General features: G+C 36.9%; 1 protein-coding gene across 1 annotated transcript in view; it reads right to left on the bottom strand.

Annotated features, from left to right (window-relative positions):
* Positions 1 to 17892, bottom strand: part of DMD (dystrophin) — a 1698782-nt gene that overhangs the window by 846646 nt on the left and 834244 nt on the right. Inside the window, exon 40 of the mRNA XM_060087208.1 lies at positions 13384 to 13559. Coding sequence (XP_059943191.1) covers positions 13384 to 13559 — 176 coding nt within the window. The remainder of the gene's footprint in view (positions 1 to 13383; positions 13560 to 17892) is intronic.

Raw genomic sequence — 17892 nt, 5'->3', positions numbered from 1 at the left:
AGGTCTTTATCCTTCTCATAAAGTCAATTTCTGCTTACATTAAAGAGAACTGGATTCTGTTATTCACAGCTAAAAACCCTGACGAGTACAGTGGAGCACATTAAGAAAGGAGTGTTGGTAATTTATTTTTAATCTGGGAGCTAAATATACTTACTTGGTCAAGGGTAGGAAGCCAGTAGAGAAAGGATGAAGATACACTTATGCTTGTGTGCATACAGGGGAGAGAGAATAATTAATTGGGCAAGGTTCCTGTGAACTAAGAGATAAGGTCTTCTGAAAATAAGGAGATATTATTATACTAGTGAATGTATAACTAAGTGAAAAATTATTAGATTAGCAGCTCACACATGTATGGTGTTTTCCATTTTAGAAAAGGTTTTTAAAAACATATTTATTGGGCTTCCCTGTTGGCGCAGTGGTTGAGAATCTTCCTGCTAATGCAGGGGACACGGGTTCGAGCCCTGGTCCGGGAAGATCCCACATGCCACGGAGCAACTAGGCCCATGAGCCGCAACTACTGAGCCTGCGCGTCCGGAGCCTGTGCTCCGCAACGAGAGGCCACGATAGTGAGAGGCCCGCGCACCACAATGAAGAGTGGCCCCCGCTTGCCACAACTAGAGAAAGCCCTCGCACAGAAATGAAGACCCAACACAGAAATAAATAAATAAATAAACATTAAAAAAAAAAAACCCCAAAAAACCATATTTATCAGTGGATAAAAAGAGAAAAACATATTTTCATTTAAATTAATCTATATGGAAAAAAGCAAATTATGATAACTTTAGATATATATTAATGGCCAAACTACACCAGTTCAGAATTACTAAAACAGATGAGACTTGTTAAAGGGAAAATGAGAATAGACTAGCACACATATCTAAGGCATCCTATAATTATATTAAATCCCAGGAAGTAATCAATGAAGTGATCAACACATTTGTATCTCTAGTCCGGGTTTTCCTTTGGGCACAAAGATGGTCTACTGACCTGTGAATATTGTGTTTCTTTTTAGTGGTACGATGGCTTGTAATTCTAACATAAAAAACACATCAGAAATGATTGCTCGTAATGTGAAATATGTCTCATAGGATAGGCTTTGAAGGTAGTCATTTCAAGTTTCCTCAGCAACAAGGAAAATGGAAAGAATGCAAAATGCCTTTTGGCCTGTTTTAAGAAAATGGTGGGATCCAGGTGGAGCTGCTGTTGAGTCAGACAGACAACAATAGACAGATTTTAGACACCAATAACCTTAAAGGGAGAGTGCATTTACAGGACTCCAAGTATGGAGTCTTATGGGGCATGCTTTGCTTTGTGCTTATTTCTCATGTTAGAGGCTCTCTAGCTACCTCTGTACTGACCATCTGCATTTCACTGAATGATGTATCCATGCTTTAAATATGCTGTAGACAACCTCGCTTTCACCAGGGTGTCCCAAACATACACAGAGGCCATTTCTGATCTGCGATTAGTAGGATGAGAACTTTGAGCTTATTTTTTTGTATGTTGTGATGAATATGTTCTCCTGGTCTGTCTCCCATATTTTGTCTACCAGCGCTTCTGATTTGTGAGTTAAGGGTGGTAGTCTGTGACCCCAAAGAGATAACAGGTATTACTTCAGTCAATTAGTCACCACTAGCATTCATCTGCCACAGTAGCCTCCTAACACCTGAACCCTTTCTCCACAGCAGTGTTTATTGGTTAATACGTACTCTGGGAACTCTCTTTTGTTTACCAGCTAGTGAGTAAATGACATGAGAAAGGGATCTCATTGAGAAGCGGTTAGTTGACTGGGGATTGCTACCATGGCTTCACTGAGAAAAAAAAGGCTCAATGCCTTCAGCCTTGCACATCCAAATGCATGTTTTCTGACTATCTTGTTTTAATTGTTCCACAGGCCCCTCAGACCTATCATATCCCAAGTTGATGTCTTTATGTTTGATTTGCCTTCTTTCCATCTGCGTATGGCCCCTTGTATTTCCTCTCATAACTAACAGCACTATATTGGGCCAATTCTCCAAGCCAGAAATCTGGGGAAGGAGGTTCTCCTAGAATCCTTCCTTCAAGCTCCCAACCCTCTCATCTAATCAATTACCAAGTTATTTTACTTTCATCTACTGAGTATCTTGAATGTGTCTCACCTTTATAAGCTTTATTTTGCTCAGACACTCATTGTCCTTAATCTGAAATACTACAAAACTACTTAACTTGAGTCACCCAGCTGTCAGTCTCACCCTCTTCATTTCACCCTGAGCTCAACTATCAGAGGGGCCTATATGGTTCCAAATCTCATCCATTGAAAAACCTCCCCATGTTCTTCTATGCCACCCCAGAAAGAAGTTTTTTGAGATACAAAATCTTTTATGACCTGGTCCATCTTGACCGCTCTATTTAGCACCACACCACACTCTGTCCTTTAGACAAATAAGAGAAATCCTCTTATTAAACTTGATTGGGATGACTGGATAGGCAGGTTTTGGAACAATATTGTTAAGCTGGACGGATTATATAAAGATGTTTATGCATATTTCAACATTTTATTTTCACCTAGAACATATAAATGATCATTAACTCACTACTCATTTGGTATGGGGGAACTGACTGAAATTCAGCATATTCTTTCTTGTATAAAACACTCTTAGACTGCATAATCTATGACTTTTAGTTTTGATTTCTTTAGAGAAAGATTTAGAGACACTGGAAAAAAATCTAAATGCAAAATCCTTCCAGATTTTTGTGGTTTCTACCCTCTACCCCCAATTTTAAATAGCTGCTTCATCCACATCTAACTGAACAGCATTATTTGCTAATCAGTCTTCCAAAGCATTCAACTTAGTTTTAATAGAAACCACAATTTTCTTTCTCTCTGCATTCGAATTTTATTAGTTTATGTAATATTTAATTGAATAAGAAAATTCTAAAAATGAGAATAACTCGCATAAATGGGTTGGGAACAGCACACGGTTGACTCTTAGAAATCATACTCTCAAATGGTGGGAGGCAAGGTGCATGGTTTCAGCAAGTCCACTTGAAAAACTTTTAAAAACATCTATAAGTTACTAATATCCAGCACTCAGTTTGGAATAGGAATTGGGCTGTTGGTTTTATATATAGAATGAAGAGCTTAGAATAGGTAGATGAGTAAAGTAAATGGAGATTTAAGAGAGCATATCTGTACTGAACTGCATGTAGTCCTTCAACGTATCCACTCTGTTTCATTGATTTTGCTCCTATCACGTTTCCTCTCTGGTGTGTCCATTCATTCTTCATTTGACTCCTTCCAACCTACAAGGCCCATGCCAGAGATCATCCTCCCTACTTCAACTCCCACCTCCCCAGCCCCATAAAAGTTGATAGAAGACCATACAGAGTATGCATTCACTTGTGTATCTATAGAGAGTGATATTGTCTGTACCAGCCAATGTGACAGCATGTTTGGATCCAGCTAGTCAGTTTCACTAGAATTTGCCAAGTTTCAAAGAAGAAAATAGGACCTAAAAGGATTAGCTATGAAGCTAATTTTTCATAGTCTTTTGATGAAGAATTATGAATGCCCTTGAAAGCTTTTCAAGAGTCATCAGAGAACAGATGGGAATAGATGAGCTTTTCCATAGACACCTGTGGATAATAATATCTGTATGATCCTCTCTGATCAATCTAAAAATAGATCTTTGGCGATATGGATTGCATCTAAAATATCTTCTGGTTACAGGTTGGATGAGGGTAAAATACCTAATTTCAAGTCTAATTCCTACTTAGATCACTAGAATTTACTAGTTGTGATCCAGTAAGACTGACACAAACAAATGTACAAAGTGTTTGAATCAAAGACCTTCTTTTTGGTGTAAGTAACTATGGGAATTGAAGTCATTTTCTCTTAAGAGTATTAAACTCTGGAGAACACCTAAACTATGAGTTATTAACCCAACTTCTTCCAGTTTTAAGATTAAAGCTGATCAAGTCCAATTTTCAGAACTAAAAATGTATCCATGGAAATGTGATATTATACAAACATTTAAAAAATGGTTCTGGCTCTGTAGATCTATTTTTAACTTATGTAACAATGTCAAGTGTAAAGATTTAAATGCCTAGTTTAATTTGAATGTGGATAGAAATTTTTACTATTTAAATTGAGAAAATAATTTTTGGTCATCCACAATGTACTAGACTTTCTGCTAAGTATTGTGGGTTATAGAGAGGAGAGTAAGATGTTGCCTTGCCCTCATGAAGCTTTCAATCTTGCTGGGGAAATAAAATATATGTACATATGATATATAATAGATATGTAAAATGTGAGTGTTATGAAAAGGAGCAAGAAGAACTTGAGAGCAAAGTACTTCTGCTTGAGAAGAGCAGGTAACATTCATTGAGGAAATAGCACTTCAGTTGGCTTCTGGAGCATGGGTAGGATTTTGAACAAAAATTAAGGGGAAAGGCAATTTAACACAAAAGTAAATGGCTTTTGCAAAAGCTGAATGACAGAACACTTCAGGTCATTTTATGCTTGAGACACCAGGTGAAATGGTGAAAATGGAGGGTAACAGGCTTGCAAAGATAGGTCAGAACAGATTTCATGTCCTATTCACTTGCTACTGAGTATGGCCAGGTAAGGGAATGGGCTTGGTAAGTGAGAGGCTGGTGGGCAGAAACTGTAAGTGAGAAATAAAATATTGCTTGCCATATCAGTAAACAAAGGATGTCACGGTCATCAGAGATTGCAGCCCTCCACCAGTGAGTCCTGAGGGAACTCAGGATGTGAAAAGACAGGATAGGGCCTGAGATAGCTGGGGTGCATATCAAATGAATGATTTCAGTGAGCCCAGACTCTTGCATCTTCCCATAGGAAGAAAAGTGCTAAATTCCTCAACCTGAGATATCTGGTTTTCTTTAATTAACGATAATCTTTTGACGTTCAGACTACCTGCCCTTTGTTGCAAAACTCCTGTATATCCTAGCTCCCCTCTCGCCTCACCTCCTCGGAGCAGTTTTCTCAGAGTTACTTGAGATGCTGCCTCCCAGGCTTGAAGGCCTCAGTATGTCCGCCGAATAAAACATTAATTCACAACTTTTAGGTTGTATATATATATATTTTTTTAGTCGACAGAAGTATATCTTAGAAAATACTAAAGGTCCAAGCTAAGTAATGTAAAATCGGATCTAGAATAACAACGCGAGACTTAGGACTATTTGGGCTTAGATCCTGGTTCAAATACTTGCTAATTATGTGATCTGGGGCAAAGACCTTCAGCATTCTGTGCTCCAATTGCCCTTCCGTAGACATGGAAATAAGAATAGAGTTGTTACGAGGATTACATGAGCGATGTAAAGCACCTGGAACCGCTCCTGGCAATATTAAGTGCTGTCACCACCACCATCATCATCATCATCGGTATATAAGGGTCTATATAATGTATTATTAAGTCAAATGTCTATGGGAAAGCAATTACTATAAATGACTGAGGTGGAACAATTGTGGCAAACTGAAGAGAAGGCTTGCTTGCCCAAACCAGTGCTGCTCAAACTTTAAGATGCACATGAATCACCTGGGAATCTTGTTAAAATGCTGACTATGATTTATTAGATTCTGCATTTCTTAGCAACTCCTGGGTGATGTCTGTGCTCTGGTCCAGAGACCACACTTTGAGCAGCAAGAAACATCTGTTACTTAGTTGCAACTGATCATGCCTCGAGAGAATGTTGGAATGAGTGCCTAGTAGCCAGATCTAAGGTTTCAAAATGAGATAGAAATCCTATTTTTTTTTAAATATGAAGACTCTCAATTTTTAAATGTTGACAATTATTTCATAACAGTGCCTTTGTAAAAAGACCACGTGCTTTCCAAGCTAGATTCAGCTTATAGGCACTCAGTCTGCAAACTCCGGGCTGGATGAAGAATCAGGGTTAAAACTGGTGATAAGAAACCAGGGAAGTTCAGGTATAAAGCAAGTGGACTAGAGTCAGGGCTGGAGGGATCCTGGGGGGCCAAGGCTGAATGTGTGAAAAGGCTTTTAGCACTGGTTTACATGCATATGTTGGCTACATTTAAAATATGGCCTATACCACAGAGAGACTTGTGAATTATAGTAAAATTTTGGTTTTCATTTTGTAGAAAACAGTGCTATCTGAAGACTATTTTGTTAGGGACATCTGAATTAGCGAGAAGTCAAAATTAAAGAAGACTTAAGAGAAAACAGTTGTCTTACAAAGGGTGCATAGAGTAATATGAATTGCTAATGGAGATTTTCAAGAAGAGGTCCTACTAGGCCTACTTTAATGAGTTAGATAAGGCTCATTTCTAATTAACAGCATCTATTTGCATGCAAACAGTGAGCTAAGGTCTTTAAAAAACAATTTCTTCCCTTAAGTACATTCAGAAATGCCTCCCATTAGCTTATTTACACCATTAATTTGCTTGGTAAACTAGCACAGATTATATACAGGTAAACTTTGGTTCAAAAATTCAGCAGTAGAGGCACTGAAATGAATAAGAAGTTACTGCTTTTACATGAAGTCTAGCACAATAAGAACTTTTTAATATGCTTAGCCTTACTTTGGATTTTGATGTATTCTGATTGATAGAGATGTTTGCATCCTTGCAAAAGTAACATGAAAACATTTTTTCCCCTAGTACTGCTTGCCAGAAAGGTGTCAGTATTCCTTTGAGAAGGTGTTGCTGCCCGGGTCTTGGCTTCTATATAACATTCTCCAATGAAGGAAATCAGAGGCCCTTAGAGAATGGTAGATTCCATACCTGGGGCAGGGAAAATACAAGGTGAACCTGGGACATTTAAGCAGAAAGCTTGAACGGGCTCCCACTGGTGAAATTTGGTAGAGGTGAGGATCAGCAAGAACGATAACTAATTCATTACAACATATTGACTAAATCAGAATCCATAAGTCCATATTGAGATCAAAGAGAGAAAAAAAGGAAGTGTTTTCTTCTTTTTAATAGAAGAAATCAGCTTGTAGGATTCATGTCAGAACTAGGAAAATCATAATTTTGAGTCCCCAGTGTAACAACTGGGCCAGGGAAGGATCATCAATGGGTATTAAAGCCATCAGATGACTTACTAATTTCAAATAAAAATATATTACTTTACAATTCAATATCTAATGGTTGCCACCTTAAGCAAGTGATCAAACTTGGCAGCATTTAGAGTGAGAATACCTCATATTATGCATCTCCTGATGTGATAAAAATTATATAGCATCCTATGTGAAGTATTCTTGCGAAAAACATTTGACTTGTATCTTTTCAAGTTTCATCTAGACCCAACTTCCAGTTTAAAAGAAATACAGAAAATAGAAGGTAAATGGAATCGAAATTGGAAAAGAAGTAAAACTGTCATTGTTTGCAGATGACATGATACCATATATAGAAAATCCTAAAGATGCTACCAGAAACTATTAGAGCTCATCAGTAAATTCAGTCAATTTGCTGGATACAAAATTGATAAACATAAATCTATTGATAAACATAAATCTATTTCATTTCTATATACTAATAATGAAATATCAGAAAGAGAACTTAAGCAAACAATCTCATTTATCATTGAATCAAAAATAATGAAATACCTGGGAATAAACTTATTTAAGGAGGCAAATGAGCTGTACTCCAAAAACTATAAGACACTGATGAAAGAAATTGAAGACCACACAAACAGAAGGAAAGATATACTGTGTTCTGCGATAGGAAGAATCAGTATTGTTAAAATGACCATACTACCCAAGGCAATCTACAGATTCAATGCAATCCCTACTGAATTACTAATGGCATTTTTCACAGAACTGGAAGAAAAAAAACCTTAAATTTGTGTGGAAACACAAACAACCATGAATAGCCAAAACAATCTTGAGAAAGAAGAATGGAGCTGGAGGAATCAGGCTCCCTGACTTCAGACTACACTACAAAGCTACAGTCATCAAAATGGTATGGTGCTGGCACAAAAACAGACATATAGTCCAAAGGAAAAGGATATAAAGCCCAGAAATTAATCCACACACTTACGGTCAATTAATCTACGACAAAGGAGGCAAGAGTAAACAATGGAGAAAAGACAGTCGCTTCAATAAGTGGTTCAGGGAAAACTGGACAGCTACATGTAAAAGAATGAAATTAGAATATTCTCTAACATCATATGCAAAAATAAACTCAAAATGGATTAAAGACCTAAATGTATGACTGGATACTATAAAACTCCTGGAGGAAAACATAGGCAGAACACTCTTTGACATAAATTGCAGTGATATGTTTTTGGATCTGCCTCCTAGAGAAACAAAAATAAACTAATAGGACCTAATTAAAAGCTTTTGCACAACAAAGGAAACCATAAATGAGATGAAAAGACAACCTATGGACTTGGAGAAAATATTTGCAAATGATGCTACTGACAAGGGATTAACCTCCAAAATATACAAACAACTCATAAGACTTAATATAAAAAAACAAACAACCCAATCCAAAAATGGGCAGAAGACCTAAACAGACATTTCTCCAAAGAAGACATACAGATGGCCAAGAGGCACATGAAAAGGTGCTCAACATTGCTAATTATTAGAGAAATGCAAATCAAAACTACAACAAAGTATCACCTCACACCAATCAGAATGGCCATCATCAAAAACTCTATAAATAATAAATGCTGAAGAAGGTGTGGAGAAAAAGGAACCCTCCTACACTGTTGGTGGCAATGTAAATTGGTGCAGTCACTATGGAGAACAGTATGGAGGTTCCTTAAAAAAACTAAAAAGAGTTACCATATGATCTAGCAATCCTACTCCTGGGCATATATCTGGAGAAAACTCTAATTTGAAAAGATTCATGTACAGGACATTAAAAATATGGTGTTATTTTCAATTTTCTTGAGCATGATAAACACTCATGGTTATATACGGCATGTCATTATTCTAAGGCGATGCATGCTGAAATATTTAGTGGTTAAGTATAAGAGTGTTGGGCTTCCCTGGTGGCGCAGTGGTTGAGAATCTGCCTGCTAATGCAGGGGACACGGGTTCGAGCCCTGGTCTGGGAGGATCCCACATGCCACGGAGCAACTAGGCCCGTGAGCCACAACTACTGAGCCTGTGCGTCTGGAGCCTGCGCTCCACAATAAGAGAGGCCGCGATAGTGAGAGGCTCACGCACTGCGATGAAGAGTGGCCCCCGCTTGCCACAACTAGAGAAAGCCCTCGCACAGAAACGAAGACCCAACACAGCAAAAATAAATAAATTAATAAACTCCTACCCCCAACATCTTCTTTAAAAAAAAAAAAGTATAAGAGTCTTTATAATTAACAATTTGCAATTGTTAAAACAACAAAAATTTGTATGTGTATATTATTTCCTATATTACATAAAGGCAGATACTGGGGAGGTAGAGAGAAAGAGAAAGAAAAAGCATATATGGTGAAATGTTAATTGTTGAATCTAGAAATGTAGGAGGAGAGGAGGGTATATGGGTATTCATTATGCTACTTTTTTTAAACCTTTCTATATTCTTGAAATTTTTCACTAAAAAATGTTGGAAAAGAAAAATTTCAAGCAATATTTTCAATCCAGTAAAATTTAAAGTTGTTATTCCTCAATATATGTTAGTACAATTTTTGTCTTATCTGTGAAATGGAGAAAGTAATATCACATTCGTCAACAGAAAAGAGAGAATCTCTTAAGGTCATTTTTTATTGCTATGGGCAATGATTCAGAGATTCCTCAATTTAGGGACTGCACCTCCCATTATGCTGCTTTCCTCTTTCATTCAATCTTTCATAAACTGATATTATTCTAAGTAAAATACAGTTTCTTATGTTGTCAGCAACCCATTGCTTGAAGGCCTGCCCACCTACATTCCCTTGACTGGTACATCTCCTGGAAAACTCCAGGATAAAATAAATGAATGTTTGAGGATGGTGACTACACCATCAAAAAGGAGTAAAACCATGGTATTGGGTTGACCAAAAAGTTCGTTCGGGTTTTTTCCAAACGAACTTTCTGGTCAACCCAATATATGAGAATGAGGTCTGGGCAGATTAAACGAACAGCTGACTAGAAATAGTGTTGTTGTTGCTGTTTTAATGTTATGGACCCCTTCAGCAATCTGGTGAAGCCTGAGACTTCTCAGAATAATGTTTTTAAATCCAGAATATAAAATACATAGGACTCCAAAGGAAGCCAATTGTATTGAAATAGTTTCAAAACTATTAGAAACACAAATTTGTGATAAAGTAATGCTTGCTTGTTTATTATTAACACATTAATAAGATACTGTGGTAGATCTAAGAACTACTGTAGTTTTGAAGCAGTGATAAGCATGAACCATATTTTGAGATATATGTAACAACTCTAATGAGATAGGAAAACATCTGTGATTTCACAGATACTGCTAGCATTGCTCTGGTTTGTTGCCTGTATTCAAAATGCAAGGGGATGCTCAACTTCAGTTAAGAGGTTAGTGAAAACAAAGAGGTATTTCCCCCCATTCAAGCTCATGGCACCCTTTGAATTCTATCAGTGGACCGAGGCTTAAGAGTCTTCATATACAGGCTTGCTTTGTTTTAACCTATGACTTCCCTTTATGGTCAACAGGTTTTCATTTGCATCTTCTTCGTTTACAAAGACCTTTTCGGTGGCTAAGCCATCATTAAACTCATTAGTATGATGCTTAAACCTATAGATGTTATCCAGTTCCTCTGCTTCATAATTGAGGCAACGGTAAATTTTCTATATTAAATTGCACAGCTAATTGACTATTTTATACTTCATTTACTTCCAACACAGACTAACCTTAATGGATGTCCACTGTTATTTGAAATTTTCTGAGAATTTTCTTCTCACATTTCGGATAGCTTACATTTTCAAAGAGAAATGTTTAAAATTATGTAGCTATAAAGCTACAAATAATTTTTGTAGACTTTAATTGCTTAAATTATACATTTTTTTCACTTGTGTACATGGACTAAGAAATATTATCGATTTCCAACAGCGGCATTTAAATCCCACTGCAAACTAAGAATACTGTTGTCACCTTGAACAGTCATCTTATTTTTCACCTGTGCAATAAATAACTTCTATCTCCTTCTAACTTCTGCTTGGGGTGCATTGAAAGCATGACACTGATTAATAATAGTCTCATGTACAGCCCTCCCACAATTGTTAGGTTAACATATTCTTTATAAAATATTATTTTACTTATTTTTACTTTATGTGCTACTGGGTGCTTGGAAATAGCTGTGAGTGTGTTTGTATAGAAATGGCACTTATATTTTATTACTTTTTTACATTTCATAAAATTTAAATGATACAAAAATCCTGAGTATGCCACAAAACTGATCTCAGTGGAAATTTAAATATGCTAACATTTATTTTTTAAATGTATCATGAAGTAGACAACTTTAAAAGCTGAGTTAAAAAAAAACTCAAGGAAGCTGATCTTGACTTTTTAAGGAACTAAAGTGCAATAGTTAATGTAGGTCAGAATGTTTAAATGTGAGAAATTTTTTCTAACCAATTACAGCCAAATCCCTAGCTGTAATTAACCTACAGTTTGTGTAATATTTCACAAGAGTCAGCATACACCAATTTCTTATAAGCTTAGAAAGATCTAAAATTTTACAGCTTATTTGGTGAAACAGGTATATTGCCCTATCTTCATTTATAAGTTATAATTTGCATTTAGAAGTCAATACCAATAACAAGAATTTTAAAATCCAGGTAAGAAGTTATAGAAAATATTAACAAGCTTTACTCAAACATTATATGAGTAAGGTATTTCAAAATGAGAAACAATACCTTGCATACAATAATGAAAAAATAATCCTCCAATCAATTTAATCCACTTTATGAATTCAACATATTCTTATACATGCTATTCAATTTTCCTTAACCTCCCCTTTTCCTTTTTTTTTTTTTTTTTTGCTATACGCAGGCCTCTCACTGCTGTGGCCTCTCCCGTTGCGGAGCCCAGGCTCCGGATGCGCAGGCTCAGCGGCCATGGCTTACGGGCCTAGCCGCTCCGCTAACCTCCCCATTTCTTAACATCTTATTTTGGACTAGATTGGGTCTGGGGCAGAAATGATGTTATACAGGTTTAAACCTGCCCATAGTGTAAATATATCAGTTATTTAAATAATGGGATAGTTGTGTATTTAATAGAAGGATTTCAATTTTGGGAAAAAAAAAGTGTATGACTTTCCCAAGGAAGCAATTTAACTACAAAATTTGGATCTTTATTTTATGATTATATATATAATATATAAAACAATATATATTTTGTTTTATATATATATAAAACAATATTTTCTAAACCAAGATTTAAAATAAAAATGTTTTTAGATGAAGCTATTATTTTTTAACTTTAGCAAGATTTGTGTATGTGTGTGCGCACATGTGTGTAGATAAACTAATGCATTCGTTTTGTACAGCAATATGAATTGTACCTACTTTCTGAATAATGCAACATGAGCAAAGGCGGCCAGAGGAGGTGGGCAATGACAATGAACATAATTCCAAAATCTTTCTAACACATCCTCACCAAAGATGCTCATCAGTGAATTGTTCTAGCTTTCTGAATATTAAAATCCACCTATTATGTAGATGATAGGTAGGAAGCAAGAGCTTGGCAGTAGAACTGAGTTTTCATTGTTCATAACAATAGTCTCATTTGGTAAATAACGACCAAGTCCTCCCTTATGAAACAGGAAACATTCGCAACAACTGGAAGCATAATACAAAGTCCTGTTTATAAAAATATCTATGTTTTCCAAATGCAGCAGCACACACTTGGCTTTCTGTGCTTTTGATACATTCCAAGGGAAAGTTAAATGATGATTGAATTCAACACTAACCTTTCTCAGGTTTTGTTTCCCTCTCTAGATTTGAACGTTTTCAGCCCAAGTCCCTTTTCCGGAATGTACTAAGAAATGTAGTGGAACTAAAAGGTAAATATGACTATCATGTTTTTCAGCATCATAAGTCACATTTGTAGCTGTTAAAAAAATCTAGCCAAAGAGCAGTCTTTCCTACAAAATGGTCATTTATAACTTCCCTTTCTCATCTTCTTTAAAAAATAATTGAGACGCAGCTTGTTTAAGCTAGAATAGACTGAAGACATTCATATTTAAACAATCATGTGTGATTTTTAAAACAAACTTCAAAATTTAAAACGGTCAAAAAGCACTGCTTATTTAACTAGCAACGGCTACGTATTTTATTATTCTAGAAAAAGAAAGAACAAGTTCACTATTGCTATTCACTGTTGTTGATGGGCTCCTTAACATTAGTGCCTTTCACCCTGGTTATAATCTTTCACAAAATCTTTTTTTTTTTCTTTTTAAGGGCAGCTTAAACAGCTCCACTAAAACTTTAGAATTCCTATTTTATCTGTCGCCCTACCTCTTTTTTCTTTCGGCCAGCTGTTTGCAGACCTCCTGCCACCGCAGATTCAGGCTTCCCAATTTTTCTTGTAGAATACTGGCATCTGTTTTTGAGGACTGCTGAATTATTTCTTCCCCATTTGCATTCAATACTCTGACAACAGTTTGCCGCTGCCCGATGCCATCCTGGAGTTCCTGTGAGATACCAAAAAGGCAAAACAAAAATGAAGCCCCATGTCCTTTTATTTGAGAAAAGATTAAACAGTGTGCTACCACATGCAGTTCTGTTGGGAGAGAAAGAAATAAAAAAGCTCCATGTGAAAGTTTCTCTATGAAACTGACATGCCCATATCCAAAGGATACAAGACAGAAAGACACCTTTCATGTGTCAGTAAAAAAGCACCCTCTCGGTTCAGCTCGTTTTTATATTTGTAAAGCTTGTCAGCTAGAGGATGTTATAATGTCCTACAAATCAATTAGTTGGAAACCTTCTCAAGAGCAAATTCGATTTCTTGTCCCCACAAGGATATTCCATGTTTAATAGTCTATGAAGTGTTGTAAAACTTAAACATGAAGAAAGTATTCAGATTTCTTCGAGACTGTCAATATGAGAGGTGAAAAAGAAGAAACATAGTGTAGCCAGAGTACTTTTTAAAAAGCCTCGAGATATTTAAACAAAAATTCATTACTATACGAGAAGAAAATTTATTTCAAATTCTGTTTCCATCAATTAATTTTGCATTATAAAACCACATAAGACTGAGAATTAATTGCTTTCAGGGGCAGCCTATCAAGAAATCCCTAAGGTACAGAGAAATTTAAAAATAATCTATAGCCACAAGAACATTTTTATGAGTCATTGACGGTGTCAAGCTTAAATATCTTCTGCTTTTTATCCTAAATGAAATTTTAAGAATACAGTCTCAGAAAAACAGTTCTTTTAAAAAAGACTGTTAAAACCAAATATGTATTAAAAATGCCTTTTGCCATTAAATAAAAATGGCACTCTCCTTTTTTTTTTTTTTTTTGCGGTACGCGGGCCTCTCACTGTTGTGGCCTCTCCCCATTGCGGAGCACAGGCTCCGGACGCGCAGGCTCAACGGCCATGGCTCACGGGCCCAGCCGCTCCGTGGCATATGGGATCTTCCCGGACCGGGGCACGAACCCGTGTCCCCTGCATCCGCAGGCGGACTCTCAACCACTGCGCCACCAGGGAAGCCCTCCTTTTTTTAAAAAAAGAAAGGTAATCTAGAATTTGTAAGGCAATTACAACCCATTACTAAACCTGAAGTTTAGAAAATGAAGTCATATAAGAACTTGAGATATTTACCATATTTCAATCTAAAGGACTCACAGACCCTTATGTATGGATGGGATAGTCATTATGCAGACCACTTTCCAGTACGTGTGATTCTAATTACATAATATTCTTATATCCCTCTATTCCAAGAGCAAGTACATACAAACTCCATTACATGCTTGCCAAATAAATAAATGAATGCCTGTTTTCTAAGACTGGGTCAAATCTCCTTTAGATTCTCATTACACATAAATTTCTTGGGTTTTTGTTTGTTTGTTTGTTTTTTACTACTTTCATGTATTATTATTTTGAATACTAGAATTTTTGGTAGTATGTCTTCAGCAGTTAAAAGACTCACTAAATCCGCAAAAATGACAACAGACCATTATTCCAGGAGCACAGTACCTCACAATGAACATAAAACTATGCACAGTCACTGAGCTATTCGTAAGCTTTCCCGACCATACTCTCTTGTGCATGAGACGTGCTCTAGTAAACACGTGATACTTCCTTGCAGCTAGTTGACTTTACTTGCATCACACTCTTTAACACCTGTTCAGATCGCTGTTGCATGTGACAGTCATTGTTTAGTAACAGGTAGCCCCATTCATAACAAACTGTGTCTATATTCCGATTATACCATAAATTCCTTGAGGTCAGAGATTGTGTCCTATATACAGTCTTGTTCCTAATGCTTACTATAACATCTGGTTCGTGAGGGGTTTCAATAAGTATCCACTGAGTGAGTGCATGAATCTATGAATAAAGGAAGTGGAGGAGGAGAGGAGGGGAGGAAGGAAGGAGTTCTTATCATTGCCAAGGTATTATTAGTATTAATACTGATCACTGGACCTCCTAGAGATTCAAAGAAATAAGTACAATTTTCTAGGTTTTAGGCAGTGTATAATCTAGCTGACAAGATTAGACATATTTGTGAAGGATAATTTGTTACACTATATATAGTAGAATAGAGAGAAAGCAAGGTGCTCAATAAATGATAGATCAGAAGGGGGAGGATCTTAGTGGAAGGATGAAAAGGAGATAATTTGGGGGATAATTTGGAATTGAAAGAATAGGTAGGCCTTAGGGACATGCAGGTTTGGGGCGGAGGGGAAGGGGATGGCAGAAGACAAGGCCTATGGTGTGTAATTTTTGTGATCTGATCCCGGGTATACATTTGGGCTCTATGTCACCGTATGAGAGTGGAAGTTTAGGGAGAGGTGTAGCCCTGGATTAATATTGGGCTTGGGCAGAGAGGACTTTGCTTTTCATTAAAGACTTTGCAATTCGTTGGAGAGCAACAGAAAATGACATAAGTACAGGAGTGTCAGAGCTAGAGCTGTGTTCCTAGGTAATTCTGAGGCAAAGTTTAGGCTAATGTTAAGGTAGGGACACAGGTAAAACAGCTAGGACAGGAGTCTGCGAGGTAGGTATTGGGGCTAAACCTAGAGTTTAGACAATGCACCAGAACAGAAAGGCAAGAGGTAACATGAACTGTTAAGGCAGAATCAACAGGGCTGGAGAACTAGCTGGATCATGCAATCATGAATGACTCCTGAAATGGGGAAACCTTTGCCGAAAACACCAAAGTCAGGGAAGCTGTTAGAGGAGAAAGATTATGACTCTAATTTGTATCTCCAATGGTGTCCAATACCCACGACTGTTAGAAATACTTTTTAAAAATGCATGGAGCAGGCTTCCCTGGTGGCGCAGTGGTTGGGAGTCTGCCTGCCGATGCAGGGGACACGGGTTCGCGCCCCGGTCCGGGAGGATCCCACATGCCGCGGAGCGGCTGGGCCCGTGAGCCATGGCCTGTGCTCCGCAATGGGAGAGGCCACAGCAGTGAGAGGCCCGTGTACCGCAAAAAAAAAAAAAAAAAAGAAAAGAAAAAATGCATGGAGCACCTATCAGATGTGTACTATAGCACTGCGTCTCAAACTTTAATGTGCACATCTCCTAGAGATCTTGTTAAACTGCTGATTCTGATTCAGTAGGTCTGTCGAGGGCCCCAAATTCTCTACTTCTAACAAGCTTCAAGGGGATACTGATATCGTTGGTCTGGGAACAACACTTTGAGTAATAACATGATAGAGTAAATGCCTTCTGGATCTTTGTTAAGGAATCAAAGAATTCTTGAGGCTAGGTTATAATGCTATAAACTAAAGCTGCTTCAGAAATTTCTCTCAGCCACCTTGCTTTGTATTTTTTGATCTTGGCCCTTCTACTTCATGGCTGATGGCTACGGTGACTTTTACAATCCAATTGTAGAATCAACAAGGGTTTTATTATTTCTATTTCCCAGATAAGCAATAGAACTGAGTAGCTAAGAATGAAGCAATAATTTAAAATTGTTAGATCCAAATCTCATTTATATAGAGTCCCAAATCAGGGCCTTCAGATTTTTTTTTTAATTTTGTGAAAGAAGAGCTCATTAAATAGTGTACTGAAAAATGTGAGATTTTGTAAGCAGGAGAAGTATTTATAGTGTATGACTGACATGAGGAGAATTTTCAGTAATAAAGCTTAAGACGACAAAATAATGGATCAAAACAGGAAGTAAAAACTTGTACATGTTGTTTTACAGTTAGCGTTTGAGTCCAAAGATAAAATTTGACTTACAAAATTAAATGTAAAACCTCAATCAACTTTATTCACTTAGTGAAAAACAAATTAATTTTCATTCTATAGCTTCTAGATATTTTAAGTACTAAATTATTCACTACCAGTGAACTTTCCAAGCTTTGATATCATATTAATGTTCTGTTGTCATAGGCATCCTTATCTATTTCTCTGGCAATTAACATCTAGTCTTAGCTTTGGATAGAAAAAAATCATAATTAAATTGATTGGGTTATTCATCATAGTTAGAAAGCTTATTGTGTTTTGATTCCAATATTAAAGCATCATTCTTAATAATGACTGCTTATCAGACTCCCCTAGGGAGCTTTTTCAAAATATAAATATAAAAGTCCAGAATTCCACTGTAAACCAACTGAATCAGAATCTCTGCATGAAAGGGGACAAAAGTGTACAAAATAGATACACCATTAAAGAAAGGTAGGCAAGAAATACATGGAGCAGGCAAGGGAGCAGAAGGGGCAATGTTTTAGAGTTACTGCATTATTATTAACTTCTTGTATGCTTTTTAAATTGAGAAATGTTGGGGCTTCCCTGGTGGGACAGTGGTTTAGAGTCCGCCTGCCGATGCAGGGGACACAGGTTCATGCC

The sequence above is a fragment of the Mesoplodon densirostris genome, chromosome X (genome assembly GCF_025265405.1).
Source record: "Mesoplodon densirostris isolate mMesDen1 chromosome X, mMesDen1 primary haplotype, whole genome shotgun sequence".
In the NCBI taxonomy this organism is placed as follows: domain Eukaryota; kingdom Metazoa; phylum Chordata; class Mammalia; order Artiodactyla; family Ziphiidae; genus Mesoplodon; species Mesoplodon densirostris.
Note: the sequence above shows the minus strand (reverse complement) of the source record. Positions and strands in the feature narration are given on the sequence as shown.